Source organism: Mirounga leonina, unplaced genomic scaffold (genome assembly GCF_011800145.1).
Source record: "Mirounga leonina isolate KUSES-001 unplaced genomic scaffold, KU_Mleo_1.0 Mir_53, whole genome shotgun sequence".
In the NCBI taxonomy this organism is placed as follows: domain Eukaryota; kingdom Metazoa; phylum Chordata; class Mammalia; order Carnivora; family Phocidae; genus Mirounga; species Mirounga leonina.
Window position 1 is genome coordinate 47824003 of NW_023270807.1, and position 13486 is coordinate 47837488.

General features: G+C 41.6%; 1 protein-coding gene across 3 annotated transcripts in view; it reads right to left on the reverse strand.

The window, feature by feature from the left end:
- Positions 1–13486, reverse strand: part of BACH2 (BTB domain and CNC homolog 2) — a 350045-nt gene that overhangs the window by 247724 nt on the left and 88835 nt on the right. For all 3 annotated transcript variants that reach the window (XM_034991411.1, XM_034991412.1, XM_034991410.1), the window contains exon 2: positions 6811–6923. In XM_034991411.1, the coding sequence (XP_034847302.1) occupies positions 6811–6819 (9 nt within the window). In that variant the 5' untranslated portion in view covers positions 6820–6923. The remainder of the gene's footprint in view (positions 1–6810; positions 6924–13486) is intronic.

Genomic DNA, 13486 nt, shown 5'->3' on the forward strand with positions numbered 1-13486 from the left:
CCGTGCTGAGCAGGGAGCCTGACATGGGACTCGATCCCAGAACCCTGGGATCATGACCTGAGCCGAAGGCAGCTGCTTAACTGACTGAGCCACCCAGGCACCCCCTCGTGCGTACATTTTAAAGACAACTAAGTCTAAACATATTCAGTTAATTCTTTTAAATTTGTCTTCTCCCTGCTTCATACCAAATCAAACATCTACTACATTACATTTAAGTTTGTACTCCCATACCTCTCAGAAGGGAATTATATTCCTGTTTTCTTCCCAAAAATTCACTGAATTTCCTAGTGTGATGAACACGGAAGAGAATGGAGGTCCAGTTTTGCCATTTCTGTACACCCCACATTTAGCAGAATTTGACTTACATGTAACACGGGTGGTACCCCGGCCTTGTGCCAACAATGTTCCATTTAGTCTCACAAACTCTATAAAATGGTTTTGTGGCTTTTGTTTTTAAATAAGGACTAAGTGCAGTTTTGTAGGTGAGAACAGATGTGCTATATTGTCCAGGGCACTCACTGCTCCGAGCTCCGGGTCCAGCTTCTTCCTAGAGTAAGGACTGCCAGACACAGGACATAGGCACGGTCTAGCTCACTGCTTCTCAAACTCCTATCTCAGGACATGCTCAAATATTACTGCAGACCCAAAAGAGCTTTTGTTTACGTCAATTATTTCTACCAATGTTTGCCATCTTAAAAATTAAAACTGAGGCATTTTGGATTTTTTTCACGGGATGCCATGTAGCCTCTTGAAAAACTGTACTGTTTACTCAAGAGAGAGTGGAAAAGGCAAAAAAAAAAAAAAGTCTTAATATTATTATGAACGTAGTCTTGACCTTGAAGGTGGCCTATGAGTGGGCTCCCCAGGCATTCCCAAACCATAGTTCGAGAAGCACTGGTCTAAATGTGTATACATCAGCAAAGTCTTTTGAACAGCTGGATGAAGAAATGACACCTATTGAGTAACAGGATGTCATTCCATTTAAAAGTTTTGAGTCACTGAATCAAAGGACAGTATCATTTTCTAGAGTATTGCTCTACCTACCCCTGCCCCCAAACCATTAGCACATTAAAAAGCTCCTTCCTGGTAATATGTCACATAGAATCACTCCCATGTTTAAATCTCTGTTTTGACCAAGGGCTCTCTTTTTCTATCTGTCCACTAAATATCTTTATCCAGTTGTACCTCAAATGCAAAACAGCTAAAGTGGTATTTATTTTAAAATACTTGCTTTTTTTCTGATTGTTAATCACATATATAAATACTTATTGTGGGAAAGTTGAAAATACAGAAAAGTATTTTTTAACATAAGAAAAACAAATACATACCATGTATCCATCCTCTAGGAAAACCACTGCTAACATTCTGGGCAACATCCTATCATGTATATCTAAAAATACAGTGAAGTTCGTATCTTAAATATAACCTGGTGTCTTTTTTATATATTATTTTTAGTACAAAAGAATGTGCATTGCTAAAGAAATTTAGAACATACAAGCAAAAAGAAGATAATGCTCTTAACATTTTGATGTGTATGTGCAGACATGTATGTTTTTTGAAAAAGGAAATAATGACCAAACTGTACATATTGTTATGTAACTTGCCTTCTCCACAATGTACTTAAAACACCTTTTTATGACATTAAATATTCCTCCATCCCTCCCTGGTGTTTTTATTGTATGGTTGTATACTACAATTATTACCTTCTAAAAATTGCTATTATCATAATATGCGATGGACACCTTGGCTCAATTTTTGTACCCACCCATGGCAACTGTCTTTGAGTAACTGTTCTAGAAATGGAATTTCTGAGTCAAACATGTGTGTATTTTTGAAGCTTTGATACACATTGTTTAAATTCCCTTGAGAAATGTGTTCTTCCACTGTGTCTGAGAGATCCTGATAGTCTCTTTCCTACCTTCGCCGAGTACATTTTACAAATCCTCATCAATAGTATAGGTAGAAAATGCCACCTTATTGTTTTAATTTGCATTTCTTTGATAACTGCTGAGGTTGAACATTTTCTTATTTGTCATTTACTGATTATATTTCTTCATTTATTGGTTTTATCTTTCTGTTCTTTGCCCCTTTTCTATTAGAGTGATCATCTTTATCTTATTAATTTGTAAGAATTCTTACTAAATTAGCTAAGTTAACTCTCTGTCGTACATGTTGGGAATACTGCCCTGGTGTGTCTTTTGTCTTTAGAGTAGTTCAGACCACCTTTTGGTGGAAAGAAATTTTGAGGTTATAGTCAAATACATTCTCTTCCTTTATCATTTCTGCCACTAGAAATTAATAAGGCCTTCCTTATTCCAAGATCATTTAATTTTTATTTGCATTTTCTTCCATGTCACTAGTTTTTGATGTGTGCAATATTTCTTCCAAGTCTGTCACAAGGGGGACTAGGCCACTGCCTGCAGAAAAACGAGAGTGGAGACTCCTTGAATATAGATGAGTCATTTGGTGAAACCTTCAAGAGTGTCCTAGAGAGGGGAAGAGAGAGATCTATGTTTATTATTCACCGATTCCCTACATTGCATCCAGTAGCTCTCTCAACTTGCTCTTCAAGTGAAAGAAATTTAAAATGGCAAAAGTTTTAATGTTAGGTGTATGTTTAAATAGTAAACCTCTGAAATAAGATGACTCTCCTTACCTTGGCCAAAACAGAAGCTCTGGATGACAAAGACCTTTATTTTGTTCACTGATGTTCTACAAGCGCAGTGTGTGGTACATGGTATGCACTTGGTAAGTGTGTGTTGGAGAAGCTGATGTTTAATCAAGTAGAGTCGTGTGTATGCCAGGTGGAGAGCCGGGGGTAATGAGTTCTGAACTTCACTGCTTCATATTAAGGAGGTGCCAAGTAAGAAAAACTCTAAATGAAGGCAGAAACTAAATTTCAGTTTTACTCTTTAGTTGACTATAAAGATATTGATCTGAGTGTAAAGGTGAAACTGCCTCAAACCTGGCACAGTAAAATATTCAGAGAAAAAGTTCTGCTGGGTAGATATTAAGCAAAACAGTAGCATCCACCCACCAAGAGAGATAAGAGGCACAGCTCTACTTCATTTGATGCTATGGCATTTGTCCGGAGCAACAGCGATCAGATCTGGCTTTATTTGAACATAAGAAGGAAGAAACAATTCTCAAGAAGGTTCCTTTTCACTGTGTGGGGGAGGGGAGCATTCTGTATAATAATGGAGACATCGAGGATTTTTCCATCAGATGGAGTGTCCTCATAAATTCAAGGTAGACAACAGCATGTGATATGCCTTCATGAAAATGATGACCACAAGGGAAAGAGTTTAAGATCGTAATTCCAAGGCTGCTGCTAGGAAGAGGGTGCTTTCAAGAGAGGAACACCGTTCCTGTGAGTGTGGCTCTGTGAACTTACAAGGTGGTGTGTACCGAATACACATCCTCCTGCCCCCCTGGCCTCTACAAAATCCCATCCTGTCCAACGTGCCTCCAATTTGGCTATGATTTTTAAGTAACACACTAAAATCCTTTCTTTACAGCATGATAATAGATAAGTAACACAGATATAAAACATGAACCCTTCTTACTAGCAATAATTTGTGTCATATAATCTATCTTTATACATATTAACAAGAGAATGCCTGAGGGGCGCCTGGGTGGCTCAGTCGTTAAGCGTCTGCCTTCGGCTCAGGTCATGATCCCAGGATCCTGGGACTGAGCCCCGCATCGGGCTCCCTGCTCAGCGGGAAGCCTGCTTGTCCCTCTCCCACTCCCCCTGCTTGTGTTCCCTCTCTTGCTATGTCTCTCTCTGTCAAATAAATAAAATCTTAAAAAAAAAAAAAAAAAAAAAGAGAATGCCTGAGAAAGTAGAGAGGACAAAAACTTTTGATAAATTTAAAGTTAAATCCTGATTATAAAGTTTTGGATCAACATAAAGATCGGAAAGTCAGCGCTTGCAAAAAGATCTAAGGAGAGTATGGAAACTGCAAAGATGGGTCTCCAAGTGTGCACGAGAGCCAGGGAGAAGGAGAACCCTGGGGAAACCTGTGCACCCACAATCTCTTTAACATTCAAGGCTAGAACATAAAGCCCCAAATGAACAACCATTCAAGCCTGTTTATAATACTAAAAAGGTGAATAAACGTGAGGATATCCGCTCTGTAGAAATCTTATTTATATACAAATGCACCAGTGTGCTAGCTGTGTGAGGCCTGGAACTGCACCCCTTCCTGCTGTGACCCCAAACTCTGCCACAGATAGAGGTTCAAGAATATGAGGAATGAAGCCCCTACTTGGTGGACAGCAGTTCACTGACTATCAGGTTAGCCTGGTTAAATTGGTCAAACGGTCAAGCCCTTGTGCCATGGGGGTCCTTCCGGTTGTTTTCTAGAGATGTCATCTCTAAATAACCCCAAAGAGAGATGTCAGTGCCTCACAGCAATCAGAATCGCCCCATTGCTTCACAGGAATCACACCGGACCCTAGAATACTGTGCCACCCTGCATCTTGACACCTCCCCAGTTAAAGTGTCCCATAAGCGAGCTGGGGTTTGGGAAGGAAGGAGAGTTATGACAGCGTATGTCCAAGGAAGTGGAAAGTGCACAATTCAAAAGTCTCCAACTTTCTAGGAACAAATCTACTTAGAAAATCAATCACACCCACAAAAATATTTCCAACATTCTAACTTACGTGTCCTAATTGATGAGATGATTGTCTGGTTTTATTTACGCCGAGATCTATTTCCTCCCCAGAGGGTGATCTATTCTTTGTCTTATGCCAAGAAAACCATAAGAAAAATGCTGACCTATGAAGGTTACACATCATGCTTAATCACTACTTTAAATTAAAATAACATAAAATAAAGCACTCATTGGGCCACGTAGGCAAAACACACCTTCCCAAGCAACAGACACACCTACTGAAACACTTGAAATGTCTGCGGAGTCTGGTTCCCAGCTGCGTTATCAAGAGCCAAACCCTGACATCAGGTCTTCAGTTGCCCTGGAGAAACTTCGGGCTGGGCTGTCATAGCAAACTGTGCCTGCCATTCAGATTTCCCAAGAGTTGTCTTCGAGTTTCAGGACACCAAACTCTAACTAACAGATGCCAAGGTTTGCAATGACCACAGCGAGGCAACTCCTCTCTTCCCCACCCTCCAGTCATGACCTTGGGGTGGAATACCTCCGTACTTTTCCAGTATTCCAGAAACTCACAAAGACTCTCAAAGATTGCTTAAAGCTAAGTATTTAAGCCAGTGGTGGTGGTGGTGGTGGGGTGGTCAGAACAAGGTTTCCTTCTCTTGGCCAAATGAAAATCTCTCAGAAACAATTGCTTATTATTTTCTGGTCTCTTCCAGTGGGGGTAAAGCAGACACCCCGAGAAGGCCAGACAAATGGCCATCAGAAAAATCATCACTGGGAAGGGGTTCTTAGTAAAAGACTCTCAACAAACTAAATGGGTTTTCTTAAAGCCCATTTAAAGGGATTCCATAATACTTTTTGAAGACCACACTGTCTCAAAGTGCTAACTCCACCACAACCCATGGCTAATGTGATAATTTACCTCTTCTTGTAGGCCTCTGGAAATGTCTCTCCCTTGTATTAGATCCTTCAGTGGCTCTCAGAATTGGACCCTTACCTCGTTCTCTGGGCTCATATCTACCACCTTCCCCCAGTGCAGTGGTTCTCAGCAGGGGATATTTTTGTTCCCCTAAGGGACACTGGCCAATGTGGGAGAAAGTTTTTGGTTGTCAGGACTGAAGTGGGGGAAAGGGGATGCTATTGAATATCCTTCAATGTGGAAGACAGCCTCTCACTACAAAGAATTACTCAGCTCAAATTGTTAACAGTGTTGAGATATCCTGCTGTACCAAGTTCTTTGTTCTCTAAACATGCCAGACTTTCTCATATGCTTTGTGCCTAAACATAGCCTGTTTCCTTTACCTGGAATGCCCTGCCCTACTTCTGTGTCTAAGAAATGACCATTTATCATTCAGGATCTGACTCAAAATGTCACCTACTCTAAAGTCCTTTCCATATCTCCCAAAGTTGGCTATTGCTTCTGTGCTTCCAGAGTTTCTGGTACATATCTCATTAAAACACTAGCCACACTATCCCTAAGCCTGTCACCTGCTGCAGACAAAACCTAAGCCTCATTCATTGTTCATCCTTGAGTGCCCATCTGGTAATCAATTACTACTTGCTGAGTCAATCAAGGAATAAATGGAAATGTTGCAGATGCACCTAAGGTTCTCCTGCAACAACTTCTAAGGGACAACAGTGTCCTCAACATCAAAAACAACAGCAAATATTTATCAAATACTTGTAATATAGATAGGTACTATATTAAACACTGGTGCACATATTCTCTCATGTTCATCCTTTTAACAACCCTGTGAGGCAAGTACTGTTATCATCAGCATTTTACAGATGAGGAAACTGAGGCACAGAAAAGTTAAGCCACTTGCCCAAGGTCATCAAAGCTAGCATATGGAAGAGCTGATATTTAAACCCAGGTAGTCTGGCTCCAGAGACTCAATCTTCCAATATTTATGCCAAGGCAGTTATATTAACAACCAGTATTTCAGCCACTCAGAAGCCTCTGGCAAACATAGTGACACATCTGGAAGATTATTACAACCACAGTGTGGCCACCACCTCTTGGGACCCTGCCTATAAACACTACTCGCTGGGGTAACACAGCTCTCCAACCTCTGGAATGCTTGTGGCAGGAGAAGCAACCTCCTCACACTGTGGAAAGGCATTATGTACCCAGAAAAATCATGGTCCCATAAAGAAGACACAAAGGCTGACTCCCCAAAGTATCTCTTACCTTGTTCATGCTGCAGGGACTGGAGTAAGGGCTCAGACATGTCACAGTGCGAGGCAGCTCTTGAAGATTCTCCTCGTTGCTGTAGACCTCACTTCCTGAAGCAGACAGCTGCACTGCAAACACAAAGAGGAAATCCATCAGCTGGCGCTCAGGAAGACACAGAGTAGTCCTGTGTCCAGTGGAACTTTCTGCCATGATGGCAATGCTCCATGCCTGCACTATTCAATATGGTAGCTCCTAGCCACATGTGGCTACTGATCACTTGAGATGTGGCTAGTGCAACTAAGGGCTGAATTTTAAATTTTATGTAATTTTAATTAAATTTAAATGTAAATAGCCACATGTGGTTGGTGGCTATCCTACCGGACAGTCCAGGTCTAGAGATTCAAATCAGAAGTCTTGAGATCACAGACACTAGACATGCCAGTGGCCAAGGAAAAGCTGGATATCACATGCTCAGAATGACTACCGACACAGCAGAACAAGAACATTCATTCAGTAACTATTTCCTCAGTCCTTACTAAGTGCAGGGTACTGAGGACATAGTGATCAATAAGCCAGACAGGTCACTTATTTAAAAGTTTCCCGCTCAGGCTTTGGCCTCCTTGGGAAGGGAGAGGATCTGGCATGTGAGCAGTACTTACTCTGTGCTGATCTCAGTGCCTTCCCTGCCACCTACAAGGAAGAGACAGGCATTTGCTGAAGACTGACTACACCACTGTCAGGGCTTAATAGATAGGACCTTCCATAGAGCTCCTACCAGAAGGGAATTCAGGAGGTCAGTTTTCCATGAGCCAAATGAACCAGATGATTCAACATCCCCTCAGATGGATTATTTAGGGAGGCTTTTTGATTTACTCGAATGACATTTTAGAGTAAAATGGCTCCAGAGTTCTTGATGTATCAAATATTAAAGAAAAATAAAGAAAGAAAATATCTTCAACCACTTAATTAGATTTATAGTCTTTTCTCTGGAAGATGTTTATGGGTGAATTTGAGAGGAGAACCAAACATTGTAAGGTTCCTTATAATCACCTTTTTTTCTGTGTTACTTTTTCTGGTTGCATCTAGGAAGGATTTTTATATCTGAACCTTTCCATAAAGACTAGAATTACAGGTTTAAATGGAATGGCAGTGCTTTTAAATATATATTCTTTTTAATAATAATATAATAATGATACAGAAAATGTTCAATAGGAAAAGAAAAAAGTAGCCATAATCCCACTAATCATAATCACCTTTAGTTCTTAGCACTCAGGCTTTGGCTGGGGGTGAATGACCAGAGGTCCTGGCATGTCTGCCGAATCGAGAACACAGAGAAGTCCGAGGCTATATTCCCCACATTAACATCTTTCACCATTAAGAAAATGGCTTTGTAATTTATATTTTCAAAAGATAAACTCCTACTCCACGCACATTATTATTTTGTGAACATAGTATTACTAAATTCCTTGTACAAATCAGAAGATAGGGAGAGGAAATTGCAGATAACCCCCTGGCTATTTGAGACGCATAGATTCCAAAGAAAATACCACATTCAGTCATAGCAATAACATATTTTAAGAATGATGCAGAGCATGGAGAGACCCCGGAATTCTGACTTTGTAGCCTAAATACATCCAAATACCCGTCAGTGCCTGATGTACTCGATGTCTTGTGTGCCTGGGTCATCGGTTGCGGCTTCAAAGTCAAGAAAATTCAGTATCTAATTCTAACCAATCTTATAATGACTGAAAGAAAATTATGCATGTAACTTTTGCTTTTTGAATTCCGGAAGCAGATGCTAATACATTTCTGTTTCAAAGGAGAACCCTATACATGCTGTTTCCTATTTAATACATGTAATTCAATCCACTTAAAGCCTACAGCCCAGTACCTTACCTGGAGACGTATCCAAATGCCTTGCACAGATGCCTGATGTCACAATTCCATTAAAATGTATACACTGGTATCAACACAGGAAAGGTGGGCACAAGAATAATAAACAGACAAGGATTCTTGAACATAATTTCCCCAAGGAAATTCCACCCAGTTCCAATCATGACACAGTCCCCATTCCCTCAGAACTTGGGTATGCAGTCAGCACTAAAGTCATTATAGAGCCTCCCCCGGGCCCCCCACCATCCCAAGTATTCTTAACGTTATTTTCACATACATCGGTTCTACAACAAAGTCAAAATACAAACTCTTTGAGGGAAATATTAATCACATAGAAAGTTCTTAATAAATACTATCAGTCGATTTTTTTCTTTGCTCTCACAGAGCCTAGGATGATGTGGACTCTTAACGTACAATCTTCAACACAATATTGATAATCATTGCAGACTGCTTTTGGGGTTTTTTAAAAGAGGAAAATCTTTTAATACCCAGGATGGTAAATCTTTTAGAAAAATATTGTTAAGACTATCTTACAGCTGTATAGTGCTCAAAATTGCACAACGCACTTCTATATTAATACTCTCAGTTAGTACTGATACGGATCTGAGTGGTAGTTTTTTAAATCAGGAAACCAGATTGAGAGAAGTAAAAGAATTCTTCTTAGTCATGCTGTCATAGGCAGTAGACCCTGGGCTTCAGGTGGCTTCATTTCAAGATACTACAGAATTAAAATATGTACGAAGCCTACAAGTAAAATACCTCTCCTGATAACACCACACACACACACACACACACACACACACACACACACACACACCCCATCATTAACGAAAAACACCTCAGCAAACAGATGACAGTTTTAGAAATTGGGTCAGTTTGCTTTGGCCAGCAACCAAAAAGACTGGCCTTGTTCTATCAAGTACTTTAAATTTCCTTTGAAACAGAGAGAACCTGGTTGTTTTACAGCCAATTCCATTTAGAAGTTTAGAGAAATCCACAGCTTAAAAAAGGAGATTACGTCTTAAATATAAAGCATTAGGGGAAAAGATACATGCATTACCATGGTGGAATTAAGGGAGTTTTCTTCTTTATTCTGTTTTTCAGTGTTTCTTTTTAATCATTCGCAAAGTTGGATTCCTCTGATACTAAACAAAAGGCAAGTACAGATACCTTCAAAGGGTGCCTGGAGAAAGTCAATCCCAGAAGCTAACGTGTGACTTCCACTCAGTTGATCCTAACAGAGTTGGCTCAATGGGCAACAAGCCTGTGGTCAACCTTAGGCTTTGGAAAGGTTAATGAAATGTAATTCGTCTTTCTAGGTGGCTAGAAGGGTGAGTAAGCAGAAAAGTAGAGACAAGGCAAGAAGAAATCAAAAAGAGAATGACAGAAAAAGTGAAGGCTACAAAGAGAGAAGAAAATGAAAGCGCAGTAAGCAAACCAAGACACCTAGAGACAGGTTCAGTGATGCAGACAAGTGCCCCTCACCAGCCAGGTCCTCACTAACAGAAGAGACACGGAGAGACTCGGGCTCCTGGTGACACCACCACATCCTACAGCTTCTCTGGGTGTCAGCAAGTGGAGCCGGAGTAAAGTTAAGACCGGGCTTACCTGTTTCTCCACTGTTTATTTACCATCAGCCTCCACCTGCCACAGAAAAAAATCTATTTTCCCTGGATCACTGATAATGTGCGACAGAGGTAGGGTGAGAACAGCATAAGCCAACTTTACTCTAGTCTCCCTACTCTCACGAGAGTGCTCTTTAAAGTATTTATTCTTACTCTTGACACTCTTTTTTTTTTTTTTAAGATTTTATTTATTTATTCATGAGAGACAGAGAGACAGAGGCAGAGGGAGAAGCAGGCTCCCCGCGGAGCAGGGAGCCCGATGCGGGACTCGATCCCAGGACCCTGGGATCATGACCTGAGCCGAAAGCAGACGCTTAACCGACTGAGTCACCCAGGCGTCCCACTCTCGACACTCTTAAACGTGTCAATGGGCTGTGTGTGTGTGTGTGCGCGTAGTGCTATTTTTTAGCCCTTGAATATGCAACTAATACTGCCGATACAGAATGGAGTATGATGAGCTGGGCTTTTCTCCCCACTTCAACTCCCCCACCCCCTCCCAAGATGTTCATTCTAGAAGACTCCTGTCATATAAGGCAAAGCTGTGCTGCTCAGGCACTCCTATGGGAAACAGGCCCCTAGGAGCAAGCGCGTCACTATAAGGTTAATGGTCTCATGGCTTTTAGATATAACGAACTCTGACGTCAGTCTGTGAAATGGCCTCTTGTTACGTCTCTCCTACCACCAAATCCAGCCGCCTAGGTAGGTAGGGGGCTCAAGCATGAGGACCCAAGAATTTGTGAGGAAGGATTAAGCAAAGTCATAAAGAGACAAACAGGGTTTGGAGAGAAAAGGGAAAAGACACGATGACAAAAGTTTAGAGGAAATTCTCTAAATCTAGGACTTAGGAGCTTGGGAAATCAGACAAACAGATGAGAGATATATCCCTAATACTCTCCCACCTCTGTTTTTATGAGTTGGAATAATTTACATGTCTCTGGAGTAAAATCTTAACAACCTTCAATTGGATGGAATCCTTGTACAAGACTGGATAAATTTAAGACCATTTCATTACAGACAGTTCAATCTCTCTCTTGCACAATAAGGAGCATGGTGCTGGGGTTAAAGGATCCAAAGGTAGAGCAACAAACGGACCCCTGTCCCCTTCCCCACAGGCACACATAACCTCCCACATGGCTGGCTCCTTCCTTTCTTTCTGAAGAAGCAGCAGAGGAATCAGAGCAGAGCTCCCTGAGGAGCTCCCCGCAGGCCCCTCTCCATCCTCAAAGTCACAGCTAACATATGTCTCTGGTTCTTCAGGACCCTGGTGTTCTTGCCATCCTCACATGTAGGCAGCAAACATGCCATAACATGGTTTTGCCCCAAGAGACGGAACAACATTTGCCATCCTGCCTTGCCCCCATGCCCTGCTTTCACAGTATGCCATGGAAAACAAACAGCCCAAGTCAGAAGAATGAGAGCATCTTCCCATCAAGCATCGCGAGAGGCTTTCTTCCCCAAGGATAGGCTACACAATTTGATAATGTACTGAAATTTCGACTAGCATGTGACCAATGGTTCTACAAGAAATGGTGATAAGGAAGAGGAAATGAGAGGATTATAAGTTATAAAAAAGAGAGACACTGCTGGTAGCATGAAAACAGTGCCCGGGGAGACAGATGAGGTGCAGTAAGAATGCCAAGTGATAGCATGTCCATCGCCTTCAAGAGGATTACTTCGCACACGCGTCAAGGGTTTCCTCTACTTTATGAAATCATACATAGGATATCTAGTGTTTAGATTCAGGGCTATCACCCTATAAAGGGTCATTTTTTAGTTACTCAGTAATTTAGGAATATCTTAATTAAAGGCAGGATATAGAACTCCCAAGGGGTTACCTGGCTCAGCCTACTCCTCCTGCCTGGGTGACTATGTAAACCAGGGGACACAGATTCCGATGCCTACGGGAGTCAAGAAAGAATAAGATGAAGGAATGGTCAGGCCAGAGAAGACAATGTGAAGTAGAGAGGCCTGGAGGGTCTGCTACTCACCTCCAGGAAAGTAGGAACAAGGCACAATTTCCCAGAACTTCTGATATTCAAGAAAGCCGGAAAATGGAGAGATAATGTAAAATCATGAGCTTGTTTAATGTTGGCAATTTATGTTGGCATTTTGGAAATCCCATAGGGGTTGGATTTGGTTGGCTTTGTATCTTCTATCATACACTTTTCATTTAAGTCCGGGGAATGTTTCTTTAAATCTCCAGGGCTGGAGGCTCCCAATCTGTCTCCTGACCCCTCCAGGGCTGTACCACTGTGGCTTCACTGGGGGCAGCATGCCCTCCAGGAGAGTGGGCCAAGTAGGACTTAGGAACCAAGCTGCTCCACCTGAGTATCAACTCTGCCTCTTCGCATGTGATTTCAGCAAGTTAGTAACCCTCCGTGTGAGTCCTTCCTCCTTTATCCATAAAATTGGGGCAAATTCTTTGTATGTCCTAAGATTGTTTTGAAGATTAAATGGAATAATATGAAGAAAGAATTCAATGCATGGTGTTAAAAAGACATGAGGCCCTTCCCCTCCCCTGTTTCCCATCACTATTCAGCACCACCTCATTCTGCTTGTAATCACACATAGGAGTTTACCTCTCAACCATCCTACTGGATTCTAAGTATTCTAAGGGAAGATATCTGTTTTATGACCAAAGAGCCAGCACCTGTCCCAATGCTCTACACACAATAGGCTTTCAACATATGCAAAATTTAATTATAATGTTGTTACATAATGTTGTTAAGGACTGAATGTTTATACCGCCGCCCCCCAATTCATATATTGCCTAATTCCCAATGTGCTGGTATTAAGAGACAGGGCTTTGGGGAGGTAATTAGGTTTAGATGAAGTCATGAGGGTGGAGCTCTCATGATGGGATCAGTGCCATTGTGAGAAGAGACACGAGAGAACTTGCATGTATGTGCACTCTTTATCTCTCCCCATCCCCCTGCTGTGTGCGATATACCAGGAAGTCAACCCTCTGCAAGAGATCTCTCACTAGGACCAAATGGGCTGGCACCTTGATCTTGGACTTCCCAGCTTCCAGCACTGTGAGAAATAAACCGTCGTTTAAGCCACTCGGTCTGTGGTGTTCTGTTATAACAGCCCTCACTAGGACAAACGTTCAGGAAGATCTTCCTTAAGTCCGGCACCAATTGAGCCTATTTCCACTTATCTTCTTCTGATGC